The sequence below is a fragment of the Sus scrofa genome, chromosome 1 (genome assembly GCF_000003025.6).
Source record: "Sus scrofa isolate TJ Tabasco breed Duroc chromosome 1, Sscrofa11.1, whole genome shotgun sequence".
Lineage (NCBI taxonomy): Eukaryota > Metazoa > Chordata > Mammalia > Artiodactyla > Suidae > Sus > Sus scrofa.
Window position 1 is genome coordinate 46,310,061 of NC_010443.5, and position 13,210 is coordinate 46,323,270.

A 13,210-nucleotide genomic window follows, 5' to 3' on the forward strand; every position below is an offset into this window, starting at 1 on the left:
TTCTAGCCCTCTATTTTAACTGTAAATTTATTTTTGAGAATTCTAGCTCTACATTCTCCTCAGTTGCAGTTTAAATGAAGATACGAGGTGGCACTTTAATTTTAGTCTCCTGGCTGTTACCCATCATCTGTTAATGACCTGTTCCCTGCATGGACCTGTCCTCAGAGCACAGGCTTCGTTCAGGTGAGCACTGGCTGGATGCTGAGGGCTGCACAGCATAGGCAGCCCAGTGAATGCAGAGAGCCTTTATTTGCGCCCCATAGCTGTGTGTGTGAATCTACTTCTACTGTGGAGTACTTTAAAACCACAAAGGCTCAGATCTTATTCCTATTTACTAAATTAGAATCCCCAAGAAGTGACACCCAAACAAACATGTATTTTCAGAAATAGTACAGGTGATTGTGGTATATCATGAAGTTTCTGAAATAACTGATTTGATAGCAGGATGCTCATTCTTTTCAGTTTTCCGAATTCTGTCGGCAACTGGACACAAGCTCTGATACCTCCAGAGGCACAGCATGGTCTAAGATGGAAGGAGAATACTGGAAGAGGCACTTAAACTGCAGACCTTGTTTATGTCAATGTGGGACCTCGAGAAATCTGCTTTATTTCCATGAGCTTTGTGTTTTTCTTTGTAAAAATGTGTCTTCTATGATAAACCAGTGAAGTATAAAAGGAGTTGGAAGGCACACCGCACCACAGAAAGCAGTGAGATCTACATTTTCCAACAAGCAATTATCCCTTGATTGCACACATTTTTTTTTTTTTAAAAAGTGATGGGATCAGTAATAAAACTCTAGACTGATATGTCTATATTCACGTTCATATATGCACTTGCACTTTTATCTATGCCAATCACATGGGACTCCCTTGAGCTTTTGCTGCAGATGTTTTGAAGATAAAATTTTCATCTTAGTCTTTTAAGCACCATTGTTAGATGACAGGAGATTTTCTTTCTCTGAGAAGGCAGAGAAGGCTAGCAACTTAAATCAGGGAAACTGACCTGGAAGTCTCTGGCACAGATAAGATTTAGGTGGATTTGGCCTGATTAAAGGCTTGATGTTCTAAGAGAGATGGTGGAGGGTCTGCTTTGTCCATTAGATGGATAGAGTTTCACCAAAAATGTGGTGATCTCACAGCAAACCTTAAATGATAGCCTGAGGGCCTCAACAGTCTGAGATCATGTCACACAAAAGCCATCAGCAGACGATGGATTTCCAGAATCTTGGCATGAATACAGCCTCTCTGGGATGTTTACACTATGAGAGATCTAAAATTGGCTAAGGAGATAGAGATAATGACCTGCCCATTTCATTCATTCATTCATTCATTCTTTTATTCGTTTCTCTCTCTTTCTTCCCCCTTCCCTCCCTCTCTCTTTTTCTTTAGCTACAACTAAATCCTCCTCCTTCTCCTCTTCCTCAGAATCATAAAACATGATATATATTTCTTATTTCTTAATTGCTTTATATAAGTCAGGAACTGCATTAGGGATTTTACATGCAGTATTTCATTTAATCTTTACAACTTAAATTGCAAAGTAACTGTTGTTAATATATTGATTATTTAAAAAAGCCAAGTGAGGTTTAGAAAGGTTAGGTGACTTATTCAAGGTAGCACAGCTAGTGAAGGGAAGCTGTGTGCCTCAAAGGCCACCGCCTTGTGTGCAAGCAGTCTTTGGTTGTAAAATAACATGTTGTACAATCTGATCCGCTAAAATCAAGAAAACACAAGCCACTCTGTTGTTCTAAAGAAAAGCTTTTCATCAGTTTACATAAAAGGTTATCTATCTGCTAGCTCTAATTAATCTGGATATATTATAGACAAGACAAGTTCAAATATCAAGTAATTAACTTGGGCTCCAGAACTTGATTTTAGAAACATCTTGATATCTGTTTAAGTCAGAATGGTTGGCAAATGGCTAAAGAACAAAGACATATTCTCTTTTGTGTGTGTACACATGTGTGTATGCACCTTTGCATATGTTCTTGTTTCCACAAATACATATCCATTTCCTAGTTCAAAATTACTCTTCATTATTGATAAACTTCTCACAGACAAAGGAGGGCTTAGGATAACACAGAGTTAGAACACAATGGAGTTCTTTACTGATGGAGAAGAAAGATTTACTATCCTTTGACCTCGGTGCTTGTCAGGTAATAATATATTGTTAAGTCAACCTGTTTTTCTGAAAGAAGATGTGTGTTTTTCTCTTATTATTTTCTTAAAAATATATCTGAACACAATATGACAGTTTTTTAAAAAACAATCTTATATAGACACAACCACTTAAAAATACTCTTCATCTAAATGGCAGAAAGAATGTTTCTTTGGAAAAAATTAAATTACTGTGGACTGTAACTATTCACTAAATTCTCAGAAATAAATTGTGAAGCCTGGAATTGAGGCCTAGTTATAGTGATGTGAATATAACAAACAATAACATGAAAGTACAATGCTGGTATTGAAATACATTGAAGCTTAATCTGTCTCATAACTCTTTGAAAATAAGCCCATTTATTGATGTATTTGGCTAATATTAGCAATGGAAATTGTATTCAATCAATTCTAAATCATTTTTTAAACTTGACTATTTCTAGGAAATGTCCACTTTCACTGGAGATTCTTAAAATGGAAAATTTCTCTCTAATTAGTTATATTTCCACACAATATTTATGAAATTTAGTACTGCTCCACAGATTTCTTAAACCTCAAAATTCAACCATCTGTAAATCTCTCTTCTCTGTAATGAATCTTGGAATAAGAAAGAATGAAAAATATGTCTGAGCTTCCTAAATAGTTTTCATAAGCCCCAAGTTTTAAAGCTCATGTATTTCTTTACTCAGGTGGAACAACAAATGTTTTCTTGGTTCCACAGCTTTTACTTTGCATATAATCCTAATAGATTTGATTATGTGTTTCAGTGCCATGACAAACTCAAAACAACAGATTAGAGGGGAAGAAATTGGGTGCTTCAGATAGACATATTGACTGATCCAAACTGACATTTGAAAGTCATCAGATGAACTGAAATTCTATATTCCTCTTGGATTATGTAAAGAAAACAATTCTATAATCTGATCTATTATAGAAAAGAAATAAAACTGATACCCATTGTAACGAACCACTTTTCATAAATGGTGGTTTATTTTCCACCATTCAATAATATTAAATTATTTAGCATTCATAAATGTTAATTATTCTCAAGAGATTCTTAGAGTAAGAATCTGTGTAATGAAAAGTAGAGATCTATGTAATATTTTTTATGCAGATCTTATTCTATATAAACAAAAATAGGCTGTTTAAAGTGACATGACCAAAAGATTGCTTTTTGTGTCACCTATCCACTGCAGTGCCATTCTTAACCATGAGTTTGGTTGTTAGCTAGTACATCAAGATTTAAATTAAACTTTGGACTAAATATTACTACTTAAGAAGTTGTAACTAATCAATTTAATCAAAAGACTTAGTTGAATTGTGGGATAGTATTGCAATCAATTAGCCATTGATTATTTTTAATACTCTTAAAATGATTTAGACCATTATACTTAGCTTTTATGAAAAGCTATAATATCACGCACAAATTTTCTGATTAGCAAATGTTAAGACATAAAGAGACTGACACTTCATTAAGTTGTTACAAGTGAAGAGAAAACAATATATTATTATATCCTTCAGAAAAAGAGTTGAGATAGAAAAAGTTATATTAATTCCCTTTGTCTTAAAAACAAAAGCACTGAAACAGATGGAAGAATCTAAAAGAGGAATCATACTTTTAAAGGGAAGATGCAATGAAATATGCTGCAAAAAAACAACACGGGATAAATCTCTCAATTTTCCACATTATCCTTTACTTCTCATGCAAGGTGCTAAATTGTGAGTTATCAGCACACATAAAATAGAAACCTCTGTGTTCCACTCCCAATATTATAGAAGTTTAGAGCTACAAAGTGTTGTCTAGATATCCAGTCTAGTGATACTTGAAAATATGTACACATGAAAATCACAAGGAATCACAAATTATCCAGGTCTGGACTTGTCTGCTGAATCAGGATTTTAAGCAAGTGTATTTTTAAAGGCAATTCTCTGATTAAGAACAATTGAGTTGAGTTCTTTCATTTGACTGAAGAAACTGACAACCCAACTAAAAAGTCCAATAGACAACTTGCTTATGTATATTCTGATACTTAAATAACAGAGAGCTATTTTGTCCTTAACTTAATAAAATAGTGCCAAATAATGAATTTGAGTGAATATTGTAACAGTTCTTCATTGCATCATTCCAATGAGTTCAGTGGCTTGTGGTAAACCATAGAACAAATCCATGCCAAAGCCAATATCCAAATCTTCTCTTTCCTCTTTTAAGTTACCCCAAACTTACAAGACGTTTAACCACATCAAGTTAAAAAGTGAACAAAGAAGTCATTATTTGGAGGTTGCATAGGTGATATTTTATAAGACCTATTACTTAAAAACAATATTAATATACAACCTAGCCATGTAAAGATGGTACATGAGAACAAAGACACTTGAGGCTTGACAGATGGTGTCCTATTTCTCCGAAAGAGAGCAAGTAATGAGAATGAAATGTGTTCCTGTCTCGTTTTGCTACAAAAATGGATTTTTTTTTCTTTTCTCCATCACAAAGAACTTAGGAGGTTTGTTGTGTTTTGAGGATTCTGGAGTCCCAAATTCTGATACTAAATCATAATCTTGGTGTCAAATGAAATTAAGCAGATCTTCATGGAGAGGGTGCACAGGAAAGAAACGAAGACTTTTGCATCTGGACAGAGAGCAATTGGACTGGTTCCATTAGGATGGAGGGTTTGTAATCCTTGAAAGAGAGCAGAACCCAACATTTTAGTGGTTCCAACGGATATGCCGAAGGGCAACTGGGACCTGATCACTAATTATAATACTAAGCAACGTGTACCTGAGAGTTGCATAGAGGGTACTGGGAGCCAGATGTGGTATGAAAGGATTGGAGTCATTTGGCAGATTCACTGTTTCTGAAAGGAGTATGGGGATGACATAATGACCATTTCAGTGGCAGCCAAGATGAACTGCAGAGCAAGGCTATTCCCTCTTAATCCTGGCTCAGCCACCCCCAGCATTTACTCTATAATCCAAAGGGAAGGAAAAGGGCAACTCTCAAATGACTGCCATGAATTTTTCAACCATACGGTGGTGAAGGTTAAAAAAATTTTATTTTCCACAGGAAAACACATACATTTAGTTTGGCTTTTGCATCTGACTGGGATAAAATTTTTATTTGTAGTATCCAGTATAGACAATATGCATAAACTTTAAAATAGTTAATATATGGATAAAATCTTTGTATGCATAAATTTTAAAATAGTTATATATGTATAAAATCTTTGTTCTTTCCACGTGTTAGTTCTACTGAACCATTTGTGTTTCTCCCGCTGTTATCAAAATTAAGCATTCATTATTCATGTAAGATACAAAGGAAATGAAATTGAGGGAAATATTAGAATAATTTGATTATGCATATTTAAGCATAAAAAACAGTTATTCTCAAATATATCTAAGAAAGCTACTTGAGGGAATAAATCTTACTCTACCCAAACTTAACATTTGTAACTTGTTGTATGCTAAGCATTCAAAATGTTCTTTATTTTCTTCCATTTGTTTTCTTAGGTTTACTGAACCATAAAGAGAGGGAAAGAAGAAAACAGACTCATTGCTATAAAATGCTTCTCATCTTCATTTCAAAGTCTTCTCGTTTTCCACTTTTTAATCTAAACTGGCATTCATGGTGCTACATATAAACATAAGGAAATGCCGCAATTTTGAGAACATGTCATTTAAAGCTACATTCATATCAAGTTGAAGGAAGACATTAGCCTCCTCTCATTGACATTGCCTGGATTGGTTTGGAGAGTCCTACCACAAGTAGGCTGCTGACTTTTATAGCCAAATATGAGTGCCTTAGACTGAATAAAGGTGGCTTTCTGTTTATCATAATTAAGCATTTTGTAGAAACTATAAATTCTTTTTCTCTTCCGCTTTAAAGCTTTCAAAGAGCATTTCATGATTTCTCTTTTACCAATGAGTTGGTGAAAAAAAGCAACTATGAAATGCAATTTGGACATTGCTTTTCTAAAGTTATTTCTAACATCTATTTTAGCCAGGCTTCATTTCAAGATTATGAGTTTTCAGCTCTTTCTGTCTGATTTAGTATTTTTACAAGGATTTTTCACTTCAATGTATTGTTATATTAGTATGTACTCTTTATTCCTACACAAAAAATTGCAATTTAACATAACGTTGGTGCAAGAGTTAACTTAGGCTTGAGTGCTCAAACCCTTTATATTCCAAATGGTAGCCCTGCCCTCTCTTGGCTTTTGCAAGGTAACCTCTGAGCCTTGGAATATCTTGCTTGGTAATAGTGTGTTTGATACCTGACACTTTAAGCTAGTTTTGTTAATGATGGGATTTATGAGGAAAGCCTTTTTTAAAACACCTGGGGCTTTGGACTGAGCTATAGCAGTTTGAACACTGCAGGAGCTGGAGACTGATTAGCAAAAGTCCATTCCTCGTGATTGACCTGAATTAAAACCCTGGACAGCAAGGCTTACTTCTCTGATCGGTGACACTTCATGTTACGTATCATTTCTCAGAGAATCAAGCCTTGTTCACCCAGCTCTACTGGGAGAAGGCATCTGAAAGCTTGTGCCTGGTTTCTCCTAGACTTTGCCATTTCTGCCTATCCTTCTGCTATTTTTTAATTAAAAGCTTTTCACTGTAATAATAACCTTATTAGGAGTAAATCAGCTTTTCTGAGCCTTTCCAGTAAACCATCAAATCTGAGGATAACCTTGGGGCCCAGACAAAATACCTAAAAGCAACTAAAGGCTTTGAATATTCTTTAATTTTTAAAAACTATCTGTTGTTTCTGTAATATCTTCTCTTGGAAGGATATCACCAATTCAGTGGTATTTCTCCTCCCCTTTTTTTTTTTTAATAATGATTCTTATTTTTTTTCATTATAGTTGGTTTACAGTGTTCTGTCAGTTTTCTACTGTACAGCATGGTGACCCAGTTACACGTACATGCATGCATTCTTTTTTCTCACATTATCATGCTCCATCATAAGTGACTAGACAGAGTTCCCAGGGCTATACAGCAGGATTTCATTGCTTATCCATTGCAAAGGCAATAGTCTGCATCTATCAACCCCAAGTTCCCACTCTATCCCACTCCCTCCCCCGCTTGGCAAACATAAGACTATTCTCCAAGTCCATGATTTTCATGTCTGTGGAAAGGTTCACTTGTGCCATATATTAGATTCCAAATATAAGTGATATCATATGGTATTTGTCTTTGTCTTTCTCACTTACTTCACTCAGTAGGAGAGTCTCTAGTTCCATCCAATTTCTCTTCTCATAATTGACATATAAATTATAATTAGGAATTAAGTAACTTCAATGATCTTCTTGTATATTCTAACACATTTAAATCAATTCATAAAATATGATAATTTAATGAACTTTATTTTGTTTGAGATTTTTATTTCCTTTGCAACCCTACTGCTGTTTTAATTCTCTCACCCACCCAATGCTATCAAAGTATAGTTGACAAAGTATTTAATGTGATGATCTGATATATGTGTACATTGTGAAATTATTAAAACAAAATAATTAACTATCCATCACCTCACATAATTAACTTTTTTGTATTTGTAATGAGAATGCTTAAGAATTACTCTCCTAGCAAAGTTTAAGTTATGGCCCAGTATTATTTTTTTTTTGTCTTTTTGGGACAACACCCATGGCATATGGAGATTCCCAGGCTAGGGCTCAAATCAGAGCTGCAGCCGCCAGCCTACACCAAAGCCACAGCAATGCCAGATCCAAGCCGCGTCTGCAACCTACACCACAGCTCATGGCAATGCCAGATCCTTAACCCACAGGAAGGGCAGCAGCTTTGGCTTTCCAGATTCTCCATCTTCAGCCCTGGTGACAGGCACACTTATGCACTAAAATGCACATATATGCACATGCATTCAAAAAATAGGCATTGGTACAATAGCAATCTTGTACCTAATGGGGTGAAACCAGCTGAAGAACAAACTTGTTCTTCCTGATAACTAGGTCTCCAAGAGAAAATATAAAGGCTGCTTTAGTGCTTTATGCTTACTAAATTTAAACCTTTATTTACCTAGGGTGGAGGCTACAGTTTATGATTACATATCAAAATTGATGAAGACATTTCCATTTCTAAAAGTTCAAATATACTTGTTAATAAAAGGATTACTGGCATTTAAAAAAAAAAAAAAAAAAAAAAAGCGAGGCCAGGGATCAAACCCACAACCTCATTGTTCCTAGTTGGATTCATTTCCACTGTGCCACAATGGGAAATCTGACCCAGTGTTATTAATTATTGTCATTATTAGACTAAAGTCATATTAGACCCCTAGAACTTATTCGTACTATAACTGAAAACTTGTACTTTGATAAGCATCTTTCCATGTCATCCAGCCCCAAATTTTTAATAAATACCATTTTATTCTCTGTTCTTATGAGTTCCACTTGTTTCAATTCTTATTTTTCTTATTCTATTACATCAATTTCTATAGTGTGAGTCAATATTTTAAAGTAATATCAGTCTAAAGTTAATCTGAATAGCTTCTTACTGGCAATTTATAAAATGGATAAATGAGAGAATAGTAAGAATTTCTGTTATTTGATATAATACTGCTTCTAAGTTGTTTCCTGACTTGCCAAATGGCTGACTTAGGGTCACACAAATAACATGTTGCAAGGTCAGCTCAAGAAATGGAATCTTATGATTGGGTATGGAGCTTTTTCTACTATAATAAATTCCTATTATTGCTGAAGTTGTGGCTGAAATCATAGACTAAAATATAGTTTAATCATGTTATGGAAATTAGATGATTTACCTGCAAGTCAAAGGAACTCTGAATCAAGCTATACTTAAAAATAGATCATAAGCAATCTAACATAATTAGACCCAGAAGTTGGGAAGGCATCTAGGGGTTCAGTCAGGAGTTCAACACTTATCTCTCAGCTCTGGTTCCTTCAAGGCCACTAGTCACTAGACAGCACCCTGTCCCCTCCTTGGGGTCTGAAAATGGCAACACCAATTACATATATAAAATCCAGATGTTATAAGGCCTAGATGAAAGAGATCACTACATTTTACATATATCCTGCATGCTGGTGAGAAAACATTTTTCCTGGAAAGAATTCCACTCTTATCCCATAAACCACATAGGGTGACATGCCCAGGAACCACCAGAGTGGGATGGGTTTGACTGATGTAGAGCATCTGGAATGAATAAAGTCGACAAAACTGGGCCACTACATATACCTAACCATGGCTAGACTGTTCCTTGGGCCATGGCTGTTTCTGGTCATGGCTATCCAAACCTTAGTTATAATCATTCATTTAGGTGTTGGGCTTCCTTATGCAAAGAAACAATTTTCCACAAATTTTACCTTTATATTGTTGAAACAATGTCAGTACACAGACAGTCAAAGTATGTTGATGAAAACAAGTTTGACTTGCAAAGCCACTCTTTTTTCAAAATTCAACAAATGCAGTCCTTCTGTAAAAGCCGGCTCTACTGCTCAAGCCTCAGCTTTGAGCCTCCACCAGCATTTCAGTGTTAATTTGTGTTGTATGACATATATTTTCTGAAGGTAGTCAGTGAATCCACCCTGAGTAGACATTTTTTATGTCAGACTTTCTGAAAAATGAGGAGCCAGAGGGATCCCATTGATTTGCCAACTGTGTCACAGTCCGTTTAAGGCAGAATGGCACATGCTTGTGACAAAGGCAATGACAAATGGATGTGTACCAAAGGGACAGCACCCACACAGATGAATGAAGGAAATGATGGGAGTAGAATGTGTAATAGAAATCAAAACAAAATGCAAGATTATAAATGATGTTCAAATACATGACATATGTGTGTTGTGCCTGCCTATAAAACTAACAGCATTTTTAGAATTTATGAGATTTTATGCAAATTCAGTATCACAAAGTATTGTGAATCTGAAGAGTAAGCCACTTGTTTTATAATATTTCATAATATTTACATCAATATCTACCATACCGGTGAACAGAACATTTTTTTTAATACTAAGTTAAGTATTGCTTGAATTTCTGTTTTCTAATCTTAGTAAGAATGCATTTATAGGTATACGCACCAACATGTTGCAGAGGCAAAGGTTAACTATATTTGTAAGGGTTAATTTATGCTGGCCCAGATTAAGATATATAATAATATTCATGGATACTCACAAGATGTAGATATTTGCATGTAGAATTGCTCTCATGGGCATTCAGGACACAATCCTCAATGTCCTGTTCGCATCTCAGACCAGCAGAACCCAGACTGTGTAAACAGGAGAAGCTGTCAACCACTGAAAACAAGAGAAATAGAAAATTCATACCATTGCTTTAATCGTGGTATAGGTAACGTTAATTATCCTAAAGAATTCTGTACTCATCTAAGTACATTTCACTTTTAACCAAAGAAAGCTTGAATTTTCATATCTTGTATTCTATTACACAATTCTCTACAATATTTTTTAAAACTATCTTGCTCAGTTCTATTAACTTAAAAAGTTGAATGACTTGAAATGAGCTCAATCACAATGAACATGCGGCAATTTGCCCAGCAGCAATGGAAATATTCGGCTTTCTTTTGTCTCTATCTATTTTGTTTTGTCAGTAAAGAACACCCATGATAGGGAGTGTACTTGTGGCAGAGTGGGTGAAAGAGGCTGTTGCAGCTCAGGTCACTGCTGTGGCATGGATTCCGTCCGTGGCCCTGGAACTTTCACATGCCTGTGGACATGGCCAAAAAAATATAATATCCAAGATAAATAGGTTACTTTTGTATCAGTTACCTTTTCCAGATTGTTTTAGATTTAATAAATAAGAAGTTAATTGATTCTCAAAGTTCTTTGTGTGACAAGTACATTAAATTGTGACTTGAAAGTTGATACAGTACTAAAGCTTTAGTTAAAAAGAGCTTTCACTCTTTGCCATTCTCTTTTAAAAGTAATGATCAGAATCTCTATTTGACCATTAATGATGAAAAAAGAACATGCTGTGAAGTATCTCCAGGACGTGATGAAACTTGATCGTGGTGGGAGCAGGCATGGATTGACGGCTTGGGTCCTCACCAGCCCTGAAACTCCCCACACATCTCTCTTCCTCTGCCTCTCTGCATGTACCTGATCTTCTCTCATTAAATGTGTGCAGGTCCTGAGTGACAACAGCGTTGTCAATGCACCATGCAGTATTTAGCTGGCACCTAGATTTCTGCAATCAGACTTCTGCACAAGTATAATTGTGGCCTCAAAGGGGAACAAGACTGTCAAGGGCTGTCAACAGAGACAAGGGTGACCCAAGAGCTGGCAACACTTCACATAGGATTTTACTCTTATTTTACCTTACTTTTTTACCTAGCAACCTAGATTTAGTGTCTTGTTGAATATAAATGATTAATAAATATATAGGTATAGCTATAAATATTTTAGCTATACCATTTTATTAATGAAATAAAATGGTCTCTGTGGGTGCATCTTTATAATGAATATATGGCTTTAGGTATGTTAACAAATTAAAACCAAATGTGATATAATATGTAATTAAAGCATTGTGGAGTAGCATTTATCATAATGATATTTTTAAAAAAGTATTCATTATTATAAGCTATGTTGGATACTAATACAAATTGGCAAGTAACAAACAACTAGAGTCAAATTAACTTCTGCATAGATGTAGATACATGATGAATTCCTTTGAAAGAAAAATTACAACAAAAGATACATTTGAATTAACAAAGGATCTGAAAGAGAGTTTGCTTTCTGAGTGTTGAATGTTCTGAGCTAAGAATCTAAGGAATGAGTTATATGCATGCCTGATGAGAACCAGGAGAATTAAATTGGATGTCATAGGGAAAATAAACAAACATGATTTGTTTAAAATTTAAAACAAGAACTTTTTCTCACATCTAATTTGTTAATGATGAACTATGTGATAACTAATACAGAAAAATACAGTTTCTATATTTGTATTAGCCTTGGTTTATAAACAATACTATTTTGAATTGAACTTTTCATTAGATAAGCTTTATATTAATGATAATGCATTCATTTTATACTTAGACACAAAAAATCATACATTAATTTTACTGAATCAAAGTTTCTAATAATGTAAAACTTTGTCGTGAAAATACAGAGATGAGGAGTTTCCTGGTGGCCTAGTGGTTAAGGACCCTGGATTGCTCTGCAAGAACTGCTGTGGTAGAATGAGCTCCCTGTCACAGCCATGTCCATGCAGGCAGGGGACTCAGACACACCCCCGACAGTGACCTCTCTGCAGGGACATCAAAGCCTTCCTTACATCAGCACTGATACTCACGGGAAAATGCCTCCAGATCCATTGTCTTTCTAGTCTTAGCTCCATTCACACAAGGATTACTAGACTCGCAAAGTCCATGAACAATTCCCCAACACTGCTGTCATTTACTGGCATATTTCCGCATAAATGCATTCAATTTAGTTTCTGGGCAATGACTTAAAATTCTCTTCCATGTTATCATTGTGATTCTCTCCTTCTTTACATTACAATTTAACAAAGAAATGTTTTTTATGATTTCTATGCTTCACCTAACAAAGTACCAGCAGGCAGCAATGTTAAACGACAGCATTTTAAAAATACTATTTTGTTTCCTCAGACTTCTCACCTCTTTTTCACCACTGTTCTCTGAAGACATTGCAATTAAGAAGGTGATTTGATGCTTCCTTATGTTTTCTTTCTCATACCCTGGAGTATGCAATTATTATAAGCTTTGCTTGATAGATTTCTTGTTATTTTCAAAATGAATAAACAATGAAAAAATATCATTGTAGTAAGCCTTTAATCTTAAGAGTAACACCTCAGTCCTGAAACTAAATTTTAAGTTTAACTCAGAAAATACAGCTAGATAAGGTGACTGTCATTGGGCTAAATGCACCCAAGTATTTGGAGATTAAACACACTGGCTTGAACCAAGGGAATTCATATGAAGTAAAAAGCAGGCATACACAGCATCAAATTGTTTATAAATCAAAATCATTATTCAGGTGTCAGTTTTCCAAGCATAGTAAAAAACATTTGAATATTAGTTATTTGGAAAGTGTTTAATAACATTTATTCTCCAAAA

General features: G+C 35.0%; 1 protein-coding gene across 1 annotated transcript in view; it reads right to left on the reverse strand.

Annotated features, from left to right (window-relative positions):
- The window catches only part of EYS (eyes shut homolog (Drosophila)), a 1,343,277-nt gene that overhangs the window by 1,003,615 nt on the left and 326,452 nt on the right, over window positions 1–13,210 (reverse strand). The window contains 1 exon segment of the mRNA XM_021084496.1: window positions 10,294–10,423. Within this exon segment, the coding sequence (XP_020940155.1) occupies window positions 10,294–10,423 (130 nt within the window).